The sequence below is a fragment of the Myxocyprinus asiaticus genome, chromosome 41, assembly GCF_019703515.2.
Source record: "Myxocyprinus asiaticus isolate MX2 ecotype Aquarium Trade chromosome 41, UBuf_Myxa_2, whole genome shotgun sequence".
NCBI lineage: Eukaryota > Metazoa > Chordata > Actinopteri > Cypriniformes > Catostomidae > Myxocyprinus > Myxocyprinus asiaticus.
In genome coordinates this window covers 19321592-19341136 of record NC_059384.1, presented here as the reverse complement: position 1 = coordinate 19341136, position 19545 = coordinate 19321592, and the positions used below count along the sequence as shown (strand labels likewise).

The following is a 19545-nucleotide window of genomic DNA, read 5'->3' as shown; positions in this document are numbered from 1 at the left end:
TAAATATGGTAGCACAAGAAAAAAAATTGTTTGTTTGGTTTTATAGGATAAAATGTAGTTTAAAATTAAGTCAAAAGGTACTGTAAAAAAAATGTCTGTAATTTTAACAGTAAAAGACTGTAAAAATGCTACAGAAATAAAACGTTAATTGATTAACGAATATTTACAGTAAAATATACAGTAAATTTGAAAAGACAATACAGTAGTTTTTACAAAAAATGTTGTATAACATGATGTTTAACAAGAGAGTACATGTACTTTTAACTGTAAATTATTGTTATCGGGCATTCCCACAATTCCCTGCGTCACTCATCACATTTCATTATATTTTATGGGAATAGTTATATTTCTTCTTATTTTTAATATCAGTTACTGTACGTAGATTGGGGTGTTCTGTGTTATATATGATGTAGTTTAGTTCATGTTTACTGCATAACTTTAATTTCACATGTGTTTCCCTGATGGTGTTTAGTGTTTGTGTGAGTGACACTGAGCACTGTCTCTACATGTTTATTGGTCATTGCTCCTGGAAAAGCCACTATTGATGAAGTTCATGTCATCATGTGCTCTTCTGTAATGTTTATGGTGATTAACAATACATTATAAAGTAAAAAGCAGATTTTTACAGTTTCAGAAGGTTAATATCAAGTTTATGACTTTTCTTACTGTAAATTTAACAGAATTCTTTTTTTTAAATTGTATTATTTTTTATATATACAGTGCCATTGTTGTCATGTAAATTACAACAGTTTTAAATTGTAACATTTACAGGTTGTTCTGTACAGTTGTTTACATTTTTACTGTATTTGTGTACACAGCTGGCATTTTTTGTTTTGTTGTTTTTTTTTTTGTTTTGTGAAAACAACAGGATTTTTTTACATTTACATTTACATTTAGTATTTTGGCAGACGCTTTTATCCAAAGCAACTTACAAAAGAGGAATACATTATAAGCGAATCATCTTAAGGAGACAGTGGTATGAAAATTGCTGTTTTACGAACTTTCACTGGCGTCAGAATAGTAGTATTCAAGACAGATTAAAGTGCAACAATATATATATATATTATTTTTTTATTTTTATTTTTTTGTGACTGGTCAAGTGCTCAAGGAAAAGATGTGTTTTTAGCCGTTTTTTGAAGACAGAAAGTGAGTCAGCTTCACAGATGGAGCTGGGAAGGTAATTCCACCAACGTGGTACGATGAAACCGAAAGTCTAGGAAAGTGATTTGGTGCCTCTGTGTTGGTACAACAAGGCGATGTTCCTTAGCCGACCGCAGGCTTCTGGTGGGAACGTAGCTCTGCAGAAATGATTTAAGGTATGCTGGAGCAGACCCAGTGACTGTTCTGTATGCCAGCATCAGAGCCTTGAATATGATACGTGCATCAACCGGCAGCCAGTGAAGAGAGACAAGGAGTGGTGTAACATGCACTGTCTTTGGTTCATTAAAGACCAGACATGCTGCTGCATTCTGGATCATTTGCAGGGGTCTAATTGCACATGTAGGGAGGCATTACAGTAGTCCAGTCTAGTTATGACAAGTGACTGAACAAGAAGAAGTGTGGCATGTTCAGAGAGGAAGGGCCTTGTCTTCCTGATATTGTAGAGTGTAAATCTACATGATTGTGCTGTCTTTGAGATGTGGTCTGTGAAATTTATTTGGTTATCGATGGTTACCCCTAGATTTCTGACCGTTTTGGAAAGCTTTACTGTAGTTGAACTCAGCTGCACAGTGATGTTTTGTTCAACAGCAGGGTTGAACACAGTTCAGTGTATTTAGACACTTGAAATTCATACAATTTAAAGTGTGGGTAATTGGTGCCCAAATACTGCTGCTTGTCTAAACTCTTATTTCCCCCAAACCTTTTCTTTTCTCTAAAAGTCTTTAAAATGGCAAAGACTGAGAAAGTACTTTCATCCATTGCATAACAATTGTCATTTGTAAGCAGTCCAAGCCGGGGAGCATTTCACAACAAAGCAGAGCCATCAATTTAGATAAAGGCTTTGATCCCTGGTCTGTGGTTCAGCAGGGTTCTGTATGCATCAGATACCCACCTTTGAGAAGGAGACAGCCTGGAGTCGTTGTCTTTATGTAGTTCTGCTTGATCTCCCAACACTCATAATTTCTAACATTTGGAAAAACACAATGGATGAGCAGATGGACAATGGTGTCATTAGTTTTTAATGAAACACATCAATATAATACTTCCTAATGTTGTAAAAACTATATTTAATTAAAGATTTTTAGAAGAAAAACAATGCCCTAAAAGGAATTGACATGCTGGTTATCTTAACATGTTTTATTTTGACTCCCCAATGCTTTCACTTGTGTGCTTGCAATGTGATACACTGATTGCCAAAGATTATTTCTTGAGTTTATGACATAGTCTACCTGTGCAATTTAGTTAGTCTAGGGATAATACAACTGTGGTAGTAGTAAGACAAAGAACACAAGCACAAAATTGCTCAAGTTATATACTTTATGTATGGATAAACAGCACCCTTACATGTTATATACCCTTATATTTATTATATCAGAGGTTTAGTAAAAAACCGTCAAGTGCCAGTATGCTGAGACAGACCTCTTGATTTTATTTTTTAAATAGTCTAGATCAGCTGGCAAGACTTTAGTACAGTGAATAACTATCTGCAGTGCTCCCTCTTGTGGCTTAAAGAATACTCACGGTTTGTCAGAGTGCTTACAGACACCTTGTCACCAATGACATTTAAAGTTATAGTTGTGCTCTCCACTTTGAAGCCACTCTGCAGAAGATTCTTACACTGTGATGCCACTCATCTAGGGAGCAAACTCTGATTGTGAGTGAAAGATTTTTGAGAAGATAAACCAGATGGCACTACCATCTTACAGGACCTGAAGTGGGAGACCCACATTGACTCAAAAGGCCCAGCAGAGGTTGTACTTCCTTCGCCAGGTGAGGAAGTTCAACCTGCCACAGGCGCTGCTGATACAGTTCTACTCAGCAGTCATTGAGTCTGTCCTCTGCATTCAGTAACTGTCTGGTTTGGTGCAGCTACGAAATCGGATATCAGAAGACTACAGAGGACAGTTCGGACTTCTGAGAGGATTACTGGTTGCCTCCTGTCCTCCCTTCAAGAATTATACACTTCCAGAGTGAGGAAAATGTCTGGAAAAACACTCTGGCCCTGCCCACTACCTTTTTGAACTGTTGCCTTCTGGCCGACGCTACAGAACACTGAGCACCAGAACCGTCAGGCACAAGGACAGTTTTTCCCCCCAGGCTATCCATCTCATGAACAGTTAAAACTGCCCCATTGAGCAATAATTAATGTGCAATACACAGCTTAGTCTTTTTATATTATCCTACACATCCAACCTCTTCTGCCATTACATTCCCTTGCACTGTATATAACCGATTTGTATTTGCACTACGTATGTATATATAGTATTTCTGTCTTTTGGAGAAATACTGGGTAATGAGCTGTCAATGTGACTTATGTTTATCCAAAAAAGGATGCACAGTTTAATTCAGGCTGCATAAAATTAATTACCTTCATTAAAGTAGTTAAAAGATGTTTAAATATACCTGATCAATGTTGATGTCCTGACCTGGAGCTAGTTTTTCAATAGCCTTTTCTGCCTCTGATTGCTTAGGCTGTGGTGGAGGTATTGGTTTAAAACGTGCTCTTCCTCCCAGAGCATGTTCCCAAAAACTCAGCCAGACCAGCACAAACAACAGATGCAGCCAGAAGCGAATCATCACCACTTTTAATCAGTTTGTTTTATCTTTTCGTTAAGCAGTATGCCTTATACTAATTCTCCCCTGCAGGTCTGTCAGAGCTTTGCTAAAAATAATAGTCTCCTCTCTAATAGCTGTTATTCAACTGTCCAGTGTTTCCACACACATAGTAGGACAATGACCCTCTGCTCCGGGTTTATGATTAACTCCCCAACATGCACACAAAAACAGACATATTCACATACCAATCATTTTGCAGATTTCTGACTATGTACACTTTAATTAAACCAAACTGGTCTTTTACAAACAAAACAGTCATTTTTTGTTTGTCATGCAGTGTTGGCATTCTCAGATTTTAATGTGCAGTGGTATGTTAAAAATACAAGACATGATAAAACAGCAATACCGTGCATTGGAGATAAATGAAATCTTTATCCATTAAAAAAAAATCTGATCTCAGTGTAACTTATAGCTTATACCACAATGTTAATTTGTTATTCAAATGCTATTTTCTTTCTTTATGTACACTGTATAACTGTATAATACTGCCCAGGGATGTCACTTCTGGTTGTATTGATGAAGTCTCTAGTTTACTTTTCTCTGGGCTTAAAGTTCAGTGCTATGCTGTTGATGCAGAATCGTTGGCCGGTCGGGTCTGGACCATCATCAAAGACATGTCCAAGATGGGCATCACACTGCCAAACAAAATTGCATATTATACAGGTATACTGTGGCATTTCTATAAATCATCAAAAAACAAAAAAACCAACACCATGACTAAACTGACTAGCATCATTACCCCCTACACTCACATGTTTACAGATAACCTCTGTTCCTGTGCTACCAAGTGAGTTGTCAGGGCGACGGATAATGTTGGCATGGCTCTCATCTTTTTCCCATGTCCCATGAGCCTCATGGAAGGATGGCCAACCAGTTCCAGCATCATATTTAGCTTCAGAGCTGTTGGAGGCAAAAGCAGAGTTGTAATTATTTCTATAAGTCTTATGTAAAGCATATATTTTGTTTAATTTTCTCTTCATAATGGAAAACAGTCCTATATAAAAAAAAATATATATACAATAAAATAAAATAAAAGAATCAAAAGAATGAGAATTACATTTTAACTGTTATTTTGTTTTAGGTCAACTACACTGAAAACCCTAATAAGTTGACTTTACTCAATTTATTGAGTAAACTCGTTCCCTCAATTTAATTGAGTAATGAAGTCTCCAAAACTTATGTAATTAAGTTAATTTAACTTGGTGGTCATATAGAATGAACTTAACTATTTAAGTTAAAGTAACTAGATGCAAGTAGACTTAAAGTGATAGTTCACCCAAAAATGAAAATTCTCTCTTCATTTACTCACCTTCATGCCATCCCAGATATGGATGACTTTCTTTCTTCTGCTGAACATAAACAAAGATTTTTTTTATAAGAATTTCTCAGCTCTGTAGGTCCATAAAATGCAAGTAAATAGGTACCAAAATGTTGAAGCTCAAAAAAGTACATGGCAGCATGAAAGTAATCCAGACAACTCCAGTGGTTAAATCCATGTCTTCAGAAGCGATATGATAGGTGTGGGTGAGAAACAGATACATTTTTCAGTCCTTTTTTACTTAAAATTCTCCTCCCTGCGATAGGTGGCGTTATGAACAAAGAATGTAAATCGCCAAAAAAAAGAAAAATTAAGGGGGGGCCTGGCTATCTCAGTGAGTATTGATGCTGACTACCACCCCTGGAGTCGCGAGTTTCGAATCCAGGGCGTGCTGAGTGACTCCAGCCAGGTCTCCTAAGCAACCAAATTGGCCCGGTTGCTAGGGAGGGTAGAGTCACACGGGGTAACCTCCTCGTGGTCATTATAATGTGGTTCACTCTCGGTGGGGTGTGTGGTGAGTTGTGCGTGGATGCCGTGGAGAATATCATGACGCCTCCACACACGCTATGTCTCTGCGGTAACACGCTCAACAAGCCACGTGATAAGATGCATGGGTTGACGGTCTCAGACGTGGAGGCAACTGAGATCCGTCCTCCATCACCTGGATTGAGGCGAGTCACTATGCCACCATGAGGACTTAGAGCGCATTGGGAATTGGGCATGCCAAATTGGGGAGAAAAAAGGGAGAAAAAAAAAAGAAGAATAATGTGAAAGTGAAAGTGGACATTGATAGTAAAAACAGACTTAAATATTGATCTGTTCCTCATTCACACCTATTATATCACTTCTGAAGATATAGATTTAACAACTGGAGTCTTATGGATTACTTTTATGCTGACTTTATGTGCTTTTGGAGCTTCAAAGTTTTCTTATCCATTCACTTGCATTGTATGGACCTTCAGAGCTGAAATATTCTTCTAAAAATATTTGTTTGTGTTCAGCAGAAGAAAGTCATACACATCTAGTATGGTATGAGGGTGAGTAAATGATAAGAGAATTTTCATTTTTGGGTGAACAATCCCTTTAACACATATTTGCTGATTAAATGATGTTGTTTCTACTTAATAATTTTTTTTAAACAGACTCAAATTTCGGTCATACAATAACACAGCTTAATTAAAGAAGATTATAACACATTCTGGTCAATAATTAAATAAACTTGTTTCTCTACAGAAATGCATAACACCTGTACTTCAGTTGCATATGCACAAGAAGAACTGAAATAGTGTTAACAGGGTCCAACTTGACCATAGGGGACACAGATCGTCCTAATGGTGACATCACACGAAACAACTTTTAGCATCAAAACAACATAAATAATACCACAAAAAAAACAAAAAACTAACATCTATATGAATTCTTATTAACAACTATTTAATACAAAATGTATAATTATAAATACATAAATATAAATTTGAGTTATTTACTGCTTATTAAAATCTTAAGTCTATGAATTTTAAGAGAATTAAGTTCAAGGAACATAGATATTTGAGTTATGAGCACAAAATGTGACATTTCAAGTAATGTTTAATTAAGACAACTTGATTTTTCCAGTAATAACAACATTAGGTTACAGTGTAGCAATATCGCTGATTGATTTAAAGCTTACCTGAAAAGAGGGGAGTCACAGCAAACACAATGGTACATGCCCACCTCATTGTGGTTCAAGTAGATTCCACTGAAGGGCTATAAAGGAAAACTATGTATTTATAATGTTTTCAATTAAATAGTAGGCTAATCTAGCCAAAAAGTTCTATGGTGACCTATAACATTTTGTGTCTCTTATGCATGTTTTTTTTTGTTTTGTTTTTTTTCACAGCAACAATAAAATTGGATTGATTTGCAAACTTACCACTTCTGTGCCTTTTTCTCTTGTTACAACATACTGTTCTGGAGTCAGCTTCCTCTGCCAGTCTGTGGACTGGTCATAACGTGTCAATGACAGCAAACCTGTACACACAGCCAAAGTCATAATAGGCAATCACACACACACACACACACACACACACACACACACACACACACACACACAAATAAAGAATAAAGAAATCTAAAATAAAGAAAATAAATGTAGAAATATCAAAAGTCTTTAGACTTCATGTTTGGCCTTTTATGACTTTGGCGGTGTGTGCACAGGTTAACTTTCACCAACTAAATCACTTTCACAAAAAGGTGACTATCACTTAATTTTATTTATTTATTTATTTAGAATAGGCTTCTCCAATATAATAATTGTGTTATTGTAAAGATAATTATCAGTCGAACACTGCTATTCCTGGCAAAATTGTGTCATTTTTCGAGTCAGTGTAGCACTTTTTTTATTTTATTTTTTTATTTTATTTTTTAATTATTATTATTATTATTATTATTTTATGTACTGGGGCCGTTCAAACAGAACACGTTTAGCTTCCGTCCGCGCTGTTTTTCAATTGCTTTTTCCCTAGGTAAACATGCGCTATACGGACGTCTTTGACCTTTGCGCCGCGTTTTTCAGACGCCGTGTCAGGTTAAAAATAACTTCAACAGTTAAAACGCGTCTCGAGACACCCACGTTCTGTTCTGTTCGTTGCGTATTGCTTTTTTAGCGCAAGAACACGTTTGGTCTGAACTGTCCCTTACTCATCTGATATGTGCATACACATGGAACAGGCCTTTCTCAGAAGCCTACATTTCATGAGACAGTTTGAGTAATCAGGTCACGTGTGTTCTGTACATGACTGGAATAACTGCACTTTGCACTGATAAATTAGATAACGAAATAAAATAATTAAGAACATTTAAACAACCTAAAATAAATACAACAGAAGGAATATATCTAATAGAGGAGGTAAATCATTTCTAAAATTTCAAATAGCTATAAATCCAAAAATGCCCTACCCGGTGATGTAGAAATCGGCCGAATCCCTGCAAATGTCCACTTCTTCGGTAATACTGATTTCACACTTGCTTCTTTGAAAATTATGGAGGAAAAACGAACTAGCAAACGTGACATTCTTTTCGACATATCAGTTTCTGCTCTGGTATGACTTTCTCGACTCTAACATGGGCTAATATCCAATAGACTGAAAAGAAGCTGAATTGAGCTCTGCTGTCTTCATTCGCTCCCTCACAACTCGAGCAGCAGAAAGAACTCACAGATTTTATAGGTCATGGTCGACAGGCTGAAACTGATCAAACTTTGCACCTGTTGTCACTGGCCTCATGCATGTCAAAGATTTGTAAAAATTAGTATCTTTTTAAATGCGATTTTATTTTGTTCCTTTTTCCCCTCGCACTTATCATCATACCATCCTAGACTTTAACCTTCATAAAAGAAAATATCATAATGCCTTCCTCAACATAATTATTAGGGTATAGACCGAGTACAGCTGTAACACTTTTTGCTAATCTGCACAAATACAGAGCAGAATAAACATGCAATTTTTTTCACATGAGCTTCCTTTATCTGTCTACTAACAAAATAAATGGCAAAAAACCTGCATACACTGTTCCTGTTTTCTATAATTAGTGTTTGAAAACAAGGAGTGCTTTTGTTACAATTGTCCCCATACCAGGTACAGTTGTAACCCGGGACAGTTGTAATGGGCTAAATAAGGCATTATACCTACCTTTAGTGAAATATACTGACAGATTTGTCCCTTCAAATATTTCTAATGCTTGCATATGTATCATTTCTAACACATCAGCTGGAAATACTCTTAGTTTTCCTCAGCCTGATACGAAGCATCCTGTGACATGTACAAACATGCAAACCAACCAAATCCTTAAGATGAATCGCTTATGTTGTATTATTCCTCTTTTGTAAGTTGCTTTGGACAAAATCTACTTTACAAAATAATTTACACTGCATAATATCTATTTATCTACAGTATCTGTCTGTCTATCAACTAATTCATTAATTAGTTTTGCTTACTTATCTAAGCTTTCTGACTGAATAAAAGCCAACAAATTCTAGAAAGAGCATTGGCAACCATGTTTCTTATGGGAAGGGTACAGTTGTAACACAGTGTTTCATCTGTCCCACGCTGATCACCTGATTTTCTCCATGACCTTACATCCTAAGATGTCCCAAAATACATTAATTGGAGGTAGACAAATCAATAATTACAACAAGCAAAGTTTCCTTTCATGACCATACAGAAAAAATGATTTATTCACAATGAAAGAGGAGAAAGAAAATGGAAAAATGACCTCCACCCCCAACCCCTCCAAACTAATGTTCTCTAATAATTATAAATGTGGACAATGTTCTTCAGATTTCCCACACAGAGAGAGGATGCTAATGTGAACATGCATACCGAAAATTAAAGTTCAAACTTGCATTAGAAGGGAAATATTCACAGTTTTAACTGTACTCCGTTACAACTGTACTCGATCTACCATACAGATAATGCAATGTAAAAAGATTCGACCAAATTTGCATAGGTATGTAAACATCGCAAGACAATAACACATCAATTTTATTTAGAATTTATTGACTAATACACTTCACTTTAACTATAATAAATAAAAAATTAAATGATGTATTAACCCCATTCCCCATGCACTGCATTGTCTTTAATATGTGCATATTTTGTGATTTATCATATTTATTAAATACACAACAGTTTTGCATACTCTGGTGCTATCATATGGTCTGATATGCGCTGCTGCTGAGTTGCTCTTCACGAGATTGTGAGGTTGATGCATGAGTTTGATGATGTAGATTTCAGGTTGAGAGTAACCATAAGATTTCTTTAGTCCAGTGAAGAGCAAGATTTCATTCCAGGCACGGTTGTACTCTCCTCTCACGAGACTGCAGTGCAGTCCAATTCTGTCTGCAAGAACATAGATTGGATTTCATTAAATAATATAACCTGTTATACACAATTGTTGCAAGTATGATGACAGCACCAGTTTTCACAAATGATGCCAAGTCTGTCATGGTCATAAAAATGTGGCATTCCAATATATGTATTGAATAACAATACCAGTGATGCGATGGAGTAAGAGACAGAATATAATATAATACATAAATAAACTATTTGTCCACAGGCAGAGTGTCCCTCCAACTTACCTAAATACAAGCACACATATGGTACACAGGTTCAATTAGGCAAAGAGAGGATAGCCTATACAGTCAATTGTGCAGCATCTCTGGTGAAAAGTAGAGCTCTGTGGACATAGGTGCCCTTTTTTATCTTGCCAGTGAGAACAATTTTATAATGGGCTTCAAGCTTCAGCTCACTTATGTGCAGTTCCCACAGGAAGTCATGCTGTTTCTGAGGCTCAACCCGTCCACCCATCGCATAAAAAAACCAACCTGTGAGAAAATTGCATTATCATCACCTTGTTGAGGGTGAGTAGAATGAACAGGGTTGAGAAATTAATTTGTTTATTCAAATGTGTTTGAAATTGAAAGTCTTACTCACTTGGCCAAAGCAATATACATCTTGACCTCTTCCTGAAGTGGTGTGATGGATTTGGCTGCCTCTTTGATAAGGTTATAAAATGCAATGTCATATGGCATGGAATAATTCACCTACCAATGTCTCCTGCTGTGGCTTACCCTCATCCTCATCCTTCTATTTCACATCTTCCCTGTGACCCTTTCCCTTCATTTTACTTTGGAAAGAGAAATTGAGTGAGAGTGATAAAGGGTTTATGGCAAACCCTCTCTAAGTATTATCAAGCATGCACAACACCTTGACGTTTTGCTGCTCCTTTAGCTGCTCATAACAAATGAGGTGGAAGTTTCTGTTGGACTGTCTTGCTTATGGTCTTCTGGTTCCTTGGCAATCAATCTTACAGAAGGGGGAAGAAAGAATGAACACTTATAAACCTTAAAATCCTCTACACAGTACACAGTGATCTAGAGCTGTGGAAAAGCTGTCTAAATGGAATGACCTTTGTACTGACTTGGCATCCAACTCTTAAAACCAAACCCACACACAGAGAGATCAGTGCTTCAGAACAAACATAATACTTTTATAGCTCTAAAGTAATGTTCTGTTTGTAATTTAGAGCCTTTAAATGTAATTAACTGGCACTGGGAATAAATTGTGATGTTAGGGCCTCCAGTCAGCATTGCAATGGCAGAATTCCTCTTTCTCCTGTGGGAGCTCTAGGTCAGATTCCGAGCCAATGCATGCAAAAGAATTTCCCCTAGGGGGAAATTAATCTATCTACATCTATCTGTTGTGCAACACAGAGAGCGTATTTGATATTCAAGTGACAGAGTGCTGCTTTAGACCTAATGGCGTGGAAAAGGACGGACTGTGAAAGTCTTTATCTTGAGCTTATTTTATCTGTTAAGTGAGATCGCAAAAGTGAAAAGAGCAATTCCTCAGTAGATCTAAATACTGATGAAAGATGAAGGGAATTCTATAGTATTTATTTGATTAATGTGTCCTCAGAATGACTATGAATACATTAAATAATTGAGGAAACGTGACTTTTTGCAACGAGTAAGTTGTCACAGTGGCATATGGTAGTAATTTGAAACAGTAGGACAGTTGGATCACAGGCAGAGCATAATGTGTTTCAAAAGCATGACCCTTGGCCTTAACATACTGATCCAGGGGTTTTCCATTAACCGAAATGTTGGCTCGATGTTGGTTGACAACCTGTTTTGATATACCCTCTAAGGTAGGAACCTGGTGACCCATTCTTATCTGAAAAAGGAGGAAGAGAAGGCAAGAGACTGAAAAGAGAGACTTATTTATTTATGCAACCTCAACGATTACAGGTATATTTTTGCTTTTAAAAACATTCCATTTTTTACCTGTCCAGGGTCGTTGAAGCCATCATTGGTTATATCAGTGGGTGACAGGTGTCCTGTCAGACTGTACTTCAAAGACAGATTAATCAGGTCAGAAGCTTCTGCAGGGCCACCTCTCTAAACTTGTTTTTACAGTGTGGTGACAGGTTGATTTCCTGGAGTATCTCCAAAAGCTCTGTAAGACTGAAAACACCAAGACCACATGACTGAACAACAAATAAAGTAACCCTTAAAAAACAGAATCCTGCCCTGACATTTAAAGTAGCCTATATTAAACAGCACAGCACATTTTTCCAGAAATTTCTGATACTTAGTATTTACTGCCATCTACTGGTTATTTCTGCATGTGACGTTAAAACTTCAGTACTTCTACAAGCCTTGTGAGTTTATTAAATTTGTGAAATGTAAGATAACTTTGATAACATTTGTTATGGTTATGGGAACTCCCTGCATATAAGCCGTTAATATATACTTAACTGACAATTGTTATGGTAAGAAGCAGTCATAGGCATTAAAGGAATACTCCGGGTTCAATACAAGTTAAACTCAATCGACAGCATTTGTGGCATAATGTTGATTACCACAAAACTAATTTTGATGTGCCCCTCCTTTTCATTAAATAAATAAATAAATAAATAAAACAGAAAAAAAAAAACAAACAAACATGTAACTGGGTTACAGTGAGGCACTTACAATGGAAGTGAATGGGGGCCAATCCGTAAACGTTAATATACTCACTATTTCAAAAGTATAGCCACAAGACATAAACAGTATGCGTGTTAACATGATTTTGTGATAAAATCACTTGCTAACCTTTTCTGTTTAAAGTTATAGACAATTTTACAACTTCGTTGCCATGACAATGTAATGTCAACAAACCCTACAACCCTAAAATGACTGTAAACATGACAATTTAAACAACTTTTCTGCTCAAATAATACATGAGTTTTAACAGAAGAATAAATATAAAATTCTAAGCTTCACATTTCTGCCTTGAAACCCTCCAAAAATTGGCACCATTCACTTCCATTGTAAAATAATAAATAAATAAATAAATAAAATAAATAAATAATTCTTGTTGCACTTTAATCTGTTTTGAATACTATGCTGATGCTAGTGAAACTTTGTAATATGGCATTTTTCATACCACTGTCTCCTTAAGATGATTTGCTTATGTTTTCCTCTTTTGTAAGTCGCTTTGGATAAAAGCATCTGCCAAATGAATAAATGTAAATGTAAGTGCCTCACTGTAACTTCGATTTTAGTTTTTTTTAAAGAAAAGGAGGGATGAGTCAAAATTATTTTTAGTGATAATCAACATTATGCCACAAATGCTGTCAATTGAGCTGAACTTTTATTGAACCCAGAATATTCCTTTAAGACAATCGTCTACATTGAACTTGAAAAAATTATATGTATGGACCCTTTACACATACTGTGATGACACGTTTTTGCCTTATTTAGCAGTGTAAATCTAGCAAACTTTTTTATCTTCTACATTTTTTTAATATTTAGTGTACATTTATAACATAATTCTTTGTGTTAACTTATATAATCCTGGCATAAATACACAAAATATTCACACAGTTGCGATGGGGTTTCAAATACAACTGCAGAGTGAGTGACAGCATATTTAATGACAATAAAATCTTTCTCTCCTCTGACTGCCATAATCCACCACTCTCTATTTTTTCCTTTGTTGGAAAGACATGGAAACGGAAGTTTACTTTACTATAGTTTACTTCTCTGTTCCAGGTCTAAAGGGTCCATTATAGGATAAGAACATGCTTACCCTGCATTGCACAATTCAATGGCACTTTTTCATCGTATGCACACACACTAAAAGCACAGCAAGCATTCTGCCGGATTTCAGCATTGATTGATTTGAGCAGTTTCACTAAAAAGGACAAGCCTCCAATATCTCAGCTACACATAAAGAAAAACAGAAGCATAATTAATTATAAAGCACACATAATGCTATATAACACAGACATTTTTTATTTATTTATGTCCTTGACACCTCTGACCCAGAAAAATTAATAGTGCTATCTGTTTTCCTACACATTGCAGTTCACTGGTAAGTTGTGACGATTGCACAGACCTTTGAAATGGACTCTTTTGTGAAGTGCACTGTTAACTCTACCCTGGCATCTGCATCACAAGCCAGTGAAGCCACAGTTTGGGTTGCAATGATGATTGTGTCTTTGTCAATGGCGCTTAGCAGCCCCACCAATGCTGGCATAGCTCCATGGCGCAGAATGCTTCTGCGCAGCTCCTCCTGCGGTGCCATGTTCATTAAGACTGCTGCTGCATACACAGCTGCCCCCCTGCAGCTGTCTTGCAGCTGTCGCACTAGGAGCTTGTCACCCTCAGCATCATATCCTGCACTGAAAAAGGAAAAAGAGAGGTACATGCTGTTATAAATCATTTCATTTTTTTGTCTTTATTTTAAAGACAAGCATCATTGAATTGTTAGACAAAAGAGTAATGCTTGTACTCTAAACACATTGTCGAATGTGTGGCAGAACTTACTAAGCATTGAGTTTGTTGTCACTGGTCAGACTGGCCAGGGCCTCTGCTGCGACCATTCTCAACTCACTTTCCTCACTGTTCAGCAGCTGTACGATGACCCTGATCACATCTGAAACACACAGACCATTATCAGATCCTCAATGGAAATCTCACTCGACACAAAAGGTCCAGAGTAATATTTAAAACAAAACTAAAGTCAGATAAAATTTAAGAGAGATATTGCAACAAATCTTTCATGCTTGATGTATATGGACAGATTACCCAGACATCTGAAAGTTTCCCTGCTGGACAGGTTTTTCACCGTTGCCACAGCTTGGCATGCAGCAGTGTGTACACTCTCATTCTCCTGTGCAAGTAGGTCAGCAAGGGCCTTTTCTACATTTTGTTCATGCAGGATTTTTCTGTTCTCACTTTATTGCATTTGAAAAATAAATTAGGCTTTCACACAATTATTATACATGCCAATCAGCGCTGGGCAGTGTTGGGTAAACTACTTAAAAATAATAATCCACTACAAATGACTAATTATTTCTCTAATATTGTAATCAGATTACTTTACTAATTATTTCATTGAAAAAGTAATCACATTACTAATTATTTTACATTTTTAGTTACTTTCTAAAACACTTTTCCGCTTAACAAATTCAAAATAATGTCTATACATATATATAATGTTCTTGATCATTGTTACACACAAGTCATACATTCAGCACCTCACATTTCTCCTTCACAATGACATAATTCATGTATTGTACATAAATAATATATTAGAACTGTAATCTGATTACAAGAATTTAAAATGTAATGCATTACACTACTTTTTTTGACTAAAAAATAAATGTATTACAGTAACTAATTACTTTGTTATTAGGTGCTGGGTAGATTACTTCTAAAATGTAATCCGTAACTGATTACAAACTACATGACTAAAATTGTAATCAGTAATGTAATATTTTAGATTACATATTTCAGGAATCTAATCTGATTTCTTCTGGATTACACATTGCATGTTTTGATGAACATTTTATCATTCGTTTTAAATATATTAATTACCAATTTGACCAATTGCTGAAATGAAGAACGGAACTGCACTGTCTTCAATGTATGTAGTGCTGTCTGGCTGGTCCTATTGCATATGTATTTCAGGCTCTGGCTCAGACCCCACTTTAAAAATTCATAAGCATAATCAGCAAATTAGTTATTGTCATTGGCTGTCTTGAAATGTAATAAAATATTTAATCCAATAAAAGTAACTGTAATCTGATAATGAACATTTTAAAATGTAATGCAATCTTATTAGAAGTACCTGTCCAGACTACATGTTATCCATTACTACCCAACACTGATGCTGATTACTTAAATTGAAAGTAACCCCCAAAATAAAACTTTTGTCATTATTTATTGACCTTCATGTTGTACCCAACCTTTATTCACTGTCATGGCGTCTTTTTTTCCCCATGCAACAAAGGTTAATGGCGACTGAGGCTGACATTCTGCCTAAAATCTCCTTTTGTATTCCACAGAAAAAAAGTCATATGGATTTGGAAAAAATTTAGAGTAAATGATGATATAATTTTAATTTTTGGGTGTATTCTGTTCTGTATATTGCTTTATATCAGTTTTGCACCACTATGCACAGCACAAACTGTCAAAAAAACAAAAAACAAAAACAACAACAACAACAACAACAACAACAACAACATGGTAACATACAAGACAAGACATATAAAAAAATGGATATTTCCATACTGCTCCATGCTACACTGGATATGGCTTAGAGAGCATTAGCCTGCAGGCAGTCTGGGCATGACAACAAACTGATGTAGCTGCTCCAGGCCGCCCATCCTTGGAAAAAGCTGCATGGACTCGCTGTCTTCCAGACAGTTAGTGTTAACCCTGAGAGACCCTGCATGCAGGTCACTAAACTCCTGCAGGGTGGAAACACAACTGTCATTAATCCTCATTCATGATGCAAAAGTGTTACTTGATTTGGAACAACCAGTAGGATCAAAGTTGCTTAGTGTTTCAATTGTCCTTGGCTTTGCATATAAGAAGTTGGTCCAAGATTAATATTAACTGTACCTTGTGTAATCCTCTATCGTGAGTCACTTACAAATCTGCAAAATCCTGATCAATTATAATAAAGTTGACTAAGTTAAAGTGTCGAAATGCTTAAGTGCTCATGAATAATTCAGATAATAATAATTAGCCTACTTTGGTTGCAAGGACTTCCAGGATTATTTCAAAGCCCTGTGCATTTCTAAAAGCCATTGCTGAATAACAGGGAAGCGCAGGAGATCTAGTAGCAGGGGAGCCCATTTAGCCCATACACAGCCGCTCGATTCCTAAAGTCATGAATGTGCACAAAGGAGCAAAGAGCACAAATCAATAATTTTAACTGTATCCTTCTGGAATTCAAAAGTTTATGCTTTTAAAGCTGATCAAGTATCTGTGTCATCACTCAAAATATAAAACATTTCAAACTCAATTTTCATCTAACAACAGAACTGCCAGTTTTGTAAAAACACTTCCCTGAGAAATGTCTTTTAGCATAATATGCAACAGACATTCTGTCTGTCTCTTACATCTGTTGTCTTACTTGTACATGATTAAAGATGCTCTTTTTCACATCAGGATCTGGGCTGGATAAGAGCTGAATAAGTGTTTCAAGTCCTTTATGGTCAAATATTTGGACCTTGTAGAAGAAGTCCACTGACAGTGACATCAAACATAAAGTGGCAAATTTCAAATAATTTAATTACTTTTAAGTACATTATAGGGTTATGCTTATTTCTAATATAATATTTATGTAGAAAACATGAATTATGGCCCCGTAATGAGTCATTGTGAAGAAGAAATGTGAGGTGACTTGTGTGCAACAATGAACAAGAAAGAAATATAGATTATTTTGAATTTGTTGAGCATAAAATTGATTGTTTTAGAAAGCAATTTCAAAGTTAATTAATTACTAATGTAATTACTTTTTCAATTAAGTAATTAGTAAAGTAATCTGATATAATTAGTATATAATTAGTAATTTGTTGTGTATTACTATTTTTAAGTAATTTACCCAACACTGCTTGCCAAATAGTGAGCATTTTAACTTACATGTTATAAATGCTTAATAACACTTGTTCTTGCTTATATTAATCAAAAACACATGCATTAATTCATTATTTATTTCACAATGCAGCAATAAATAGACTATTATAGTGATAATATATATAAAATGACATATAATAATGTCATTTTGCTACAGTCCACTTTGTGTTTATATTACTGTCTTGACTCACTTGTGTTGACACTTTCCTTGTAACGATAATGTCAAAAGAATGGCTCCGAGTGCTGTTCCAACTTACCTAAAATCCTCTGCAAAGACACTTTTCAGGTCTTCATGCTCATTCAAAGCCTTTATCATATAATAAAGCCTGATGACCATTAAACCATACAAAACTTCATGCATTTTGGCAACTCTTTAATACATTTTTCATATGTGTCCCACTCTATATTAAGGTAAATTTTCAATTGTGTAATTGTAATTGTAAATTGTGTAAGTGTAATTAAGCATTTTTAATATGTGAGGTACAATGGCTCACTATTTGGCAGTATGAAAGTCTCCCGATTTACAATACACTTGTAAATGAGTTGTTAGTCATTAATAAACCCCTTTATAAACTCTTTATAAACATGTTACCGGTTTACTCACACTGCCTTTTATTGTACCGTGTTTACTGTTAGAAGACATAATGCCCAGGGCCATGAATGCATTCCTTCGCACAGTCTTGTTGTCGTGAGATATGAGATGAGAAAGGGTCTCAACAACTCCCAAGCACATCAGAGAAGTCTTATTCTCATCACCTAAAAATATCATCACAACAGTAAAACACACAGAGGTTTTTAGAGGAGAATCACACAAGGGAACATAGTAAGCACTTACCCATGCAAAATTCTCAATGACCTTAGACTGTAAGACTATCTGACATGGTTACCTTTTTCTGCAAATTTGTGGATGGCTTCACAAGCTTTTGCCAGCACCTCTTCTTCAGGAGAGTGGAGCATGAGAACTGTTGTTGCTGCATTCTTGCTCTCAATAGGTAGATGGTTGAACTGAAAGAATAATACTTCAAACTGATTAAAAGGTAAACACGTCTCAGGATCTGCAAAATGACTTTAGTGGAGGAAAAATGATCTCACCACATCTTTAGGGAATGGCTCAGACTCTCTCTCTCTCTTTTTTTTTTTTTTTTTTTTTTCTCATCAAGAGATTAAATAATAATTCAACCTGCATGCAAAGTTAACAGTCTTGGAGAAGGGATTGCAAGCACATTCACTGTAATGCCTAAAACAGGACTTGAAACAAGCACAATGCAAATACATTATAGAAATGTAACCAAACATAACAACATTAATTTCTACAAAACATAACAATTACCTGCTAAACAGAAAGCTGTAGGTTGAGTGTTTATTTGGCTTACTTCTGTTGCTAGGAGACAGATGCAGTTTGCCATTTCGCCTGAAGGTGGGGCAAGAATCACTCTAAAACCTTCATTTTCATATATTTCTTCATTTGTTTAACATACTGTATGTCGGTCAAGAACCGTTAGGTGGCTCTGACGTAATAATGTTTTCAGCGATAAATGAATAATTAGATGAACAAGGAAAGATGATAAGGATCAAAAACATGTCACAAGGACGATATATTCTAAAAAACAAAACAAAAAACAGATCAACCAGAGACTCATACATATGCATATGTACTGTTGTAGTATAATGTACTGTATATAGAAAAGAAACAATAAATTATATGTAACAAGTTTTATTCATTAAATCAGTCCATTCTATGAGTGATTTGTCATCTGTAAAAGAGCTAAAGTGCTGAATAAAGAACTATTTGAACATGAAGTGTCCATATAGGTGTTGTTGGTTAAAGCATCAACTCAGTATGGTGTTAAAGGAATATTCCTTGTTCAATACAAGTTAAGCTCAGTCGACATCATTTGTAGCATAATGATGGTTACCACAAAAAATAATTTCGTCTCATCCTTCCTTTTCTTTTAAAAAAGCAGAAATCGAGGTTACAGTGAGGCACTTACAATGG

General features: G+C 35.7%; 1 protein-coding gene and 1 pseudogene across 1 annotated transcript; both read right to left on the bottom strand.

Annotated features, from left to right (window-relative positions):
• Nucleotides 1-3965: 3965 nt before the first annotated feature.
• msrb2 (methionine sulfoxide reductase B2) lies at nucleotides 3966-8289 on the bottom strand. The gene is made up of 5 exons (XM_051682926.1): nucleotides 8033-8289; nucleotides 7008-7105; nucleotides 6765-6841; nucleotides 4530-4677; nucleotides 3966-4412 (listed from the first exon to the last, which is right to left on the bottom strand). The coding sequence occupies exons 1-5, from the start codon at nucleotides 8157-8159 to the stop codon at nucleotides 4308-4310; spliced, it is 555 nt and encodes a 184-aa protein (XP_051538886.1). The 5' UTR covers nucleotides 8160-8289; the 3' UTR covers nucleotides 3966-4307.
• A 991-nt stretch (nucleotides 8290-9280) lies between these two features.
• On the bottom strand, nucleotides 9281-18955 carry LOC127431708 (armadillo repeat-containing protein 3-like; annotated as a pseudogene).
• Nucleotides 18956-19545: the final 590 nt, after the last annotated feature.

Bases quoted from the DNA above. Each gene is read 5' to 3' on its own strand.
- msrb2 (XM_051682926.1), bottom strand. From the start codon at position 8,159: ATGTCGAAAAGAATGTCACGTTTGCTAGTTCGTTTTTCCTCCATAATT. The intron at 7,106-8,032 runs GTAGGGCATTTT...CTGTGTGTACAG, and splicing joins GCCGATTTCTACATCACCGG to GTTTGCTGTCATTGACACGT. The intron at 6,842-7,007 runs GTAAGTTTGCAA...TTTCCTTTATAG, and splicing joins GAGAAAAAGGCACAGAAGTG to CCCTTCAGTGGAATCTACTT.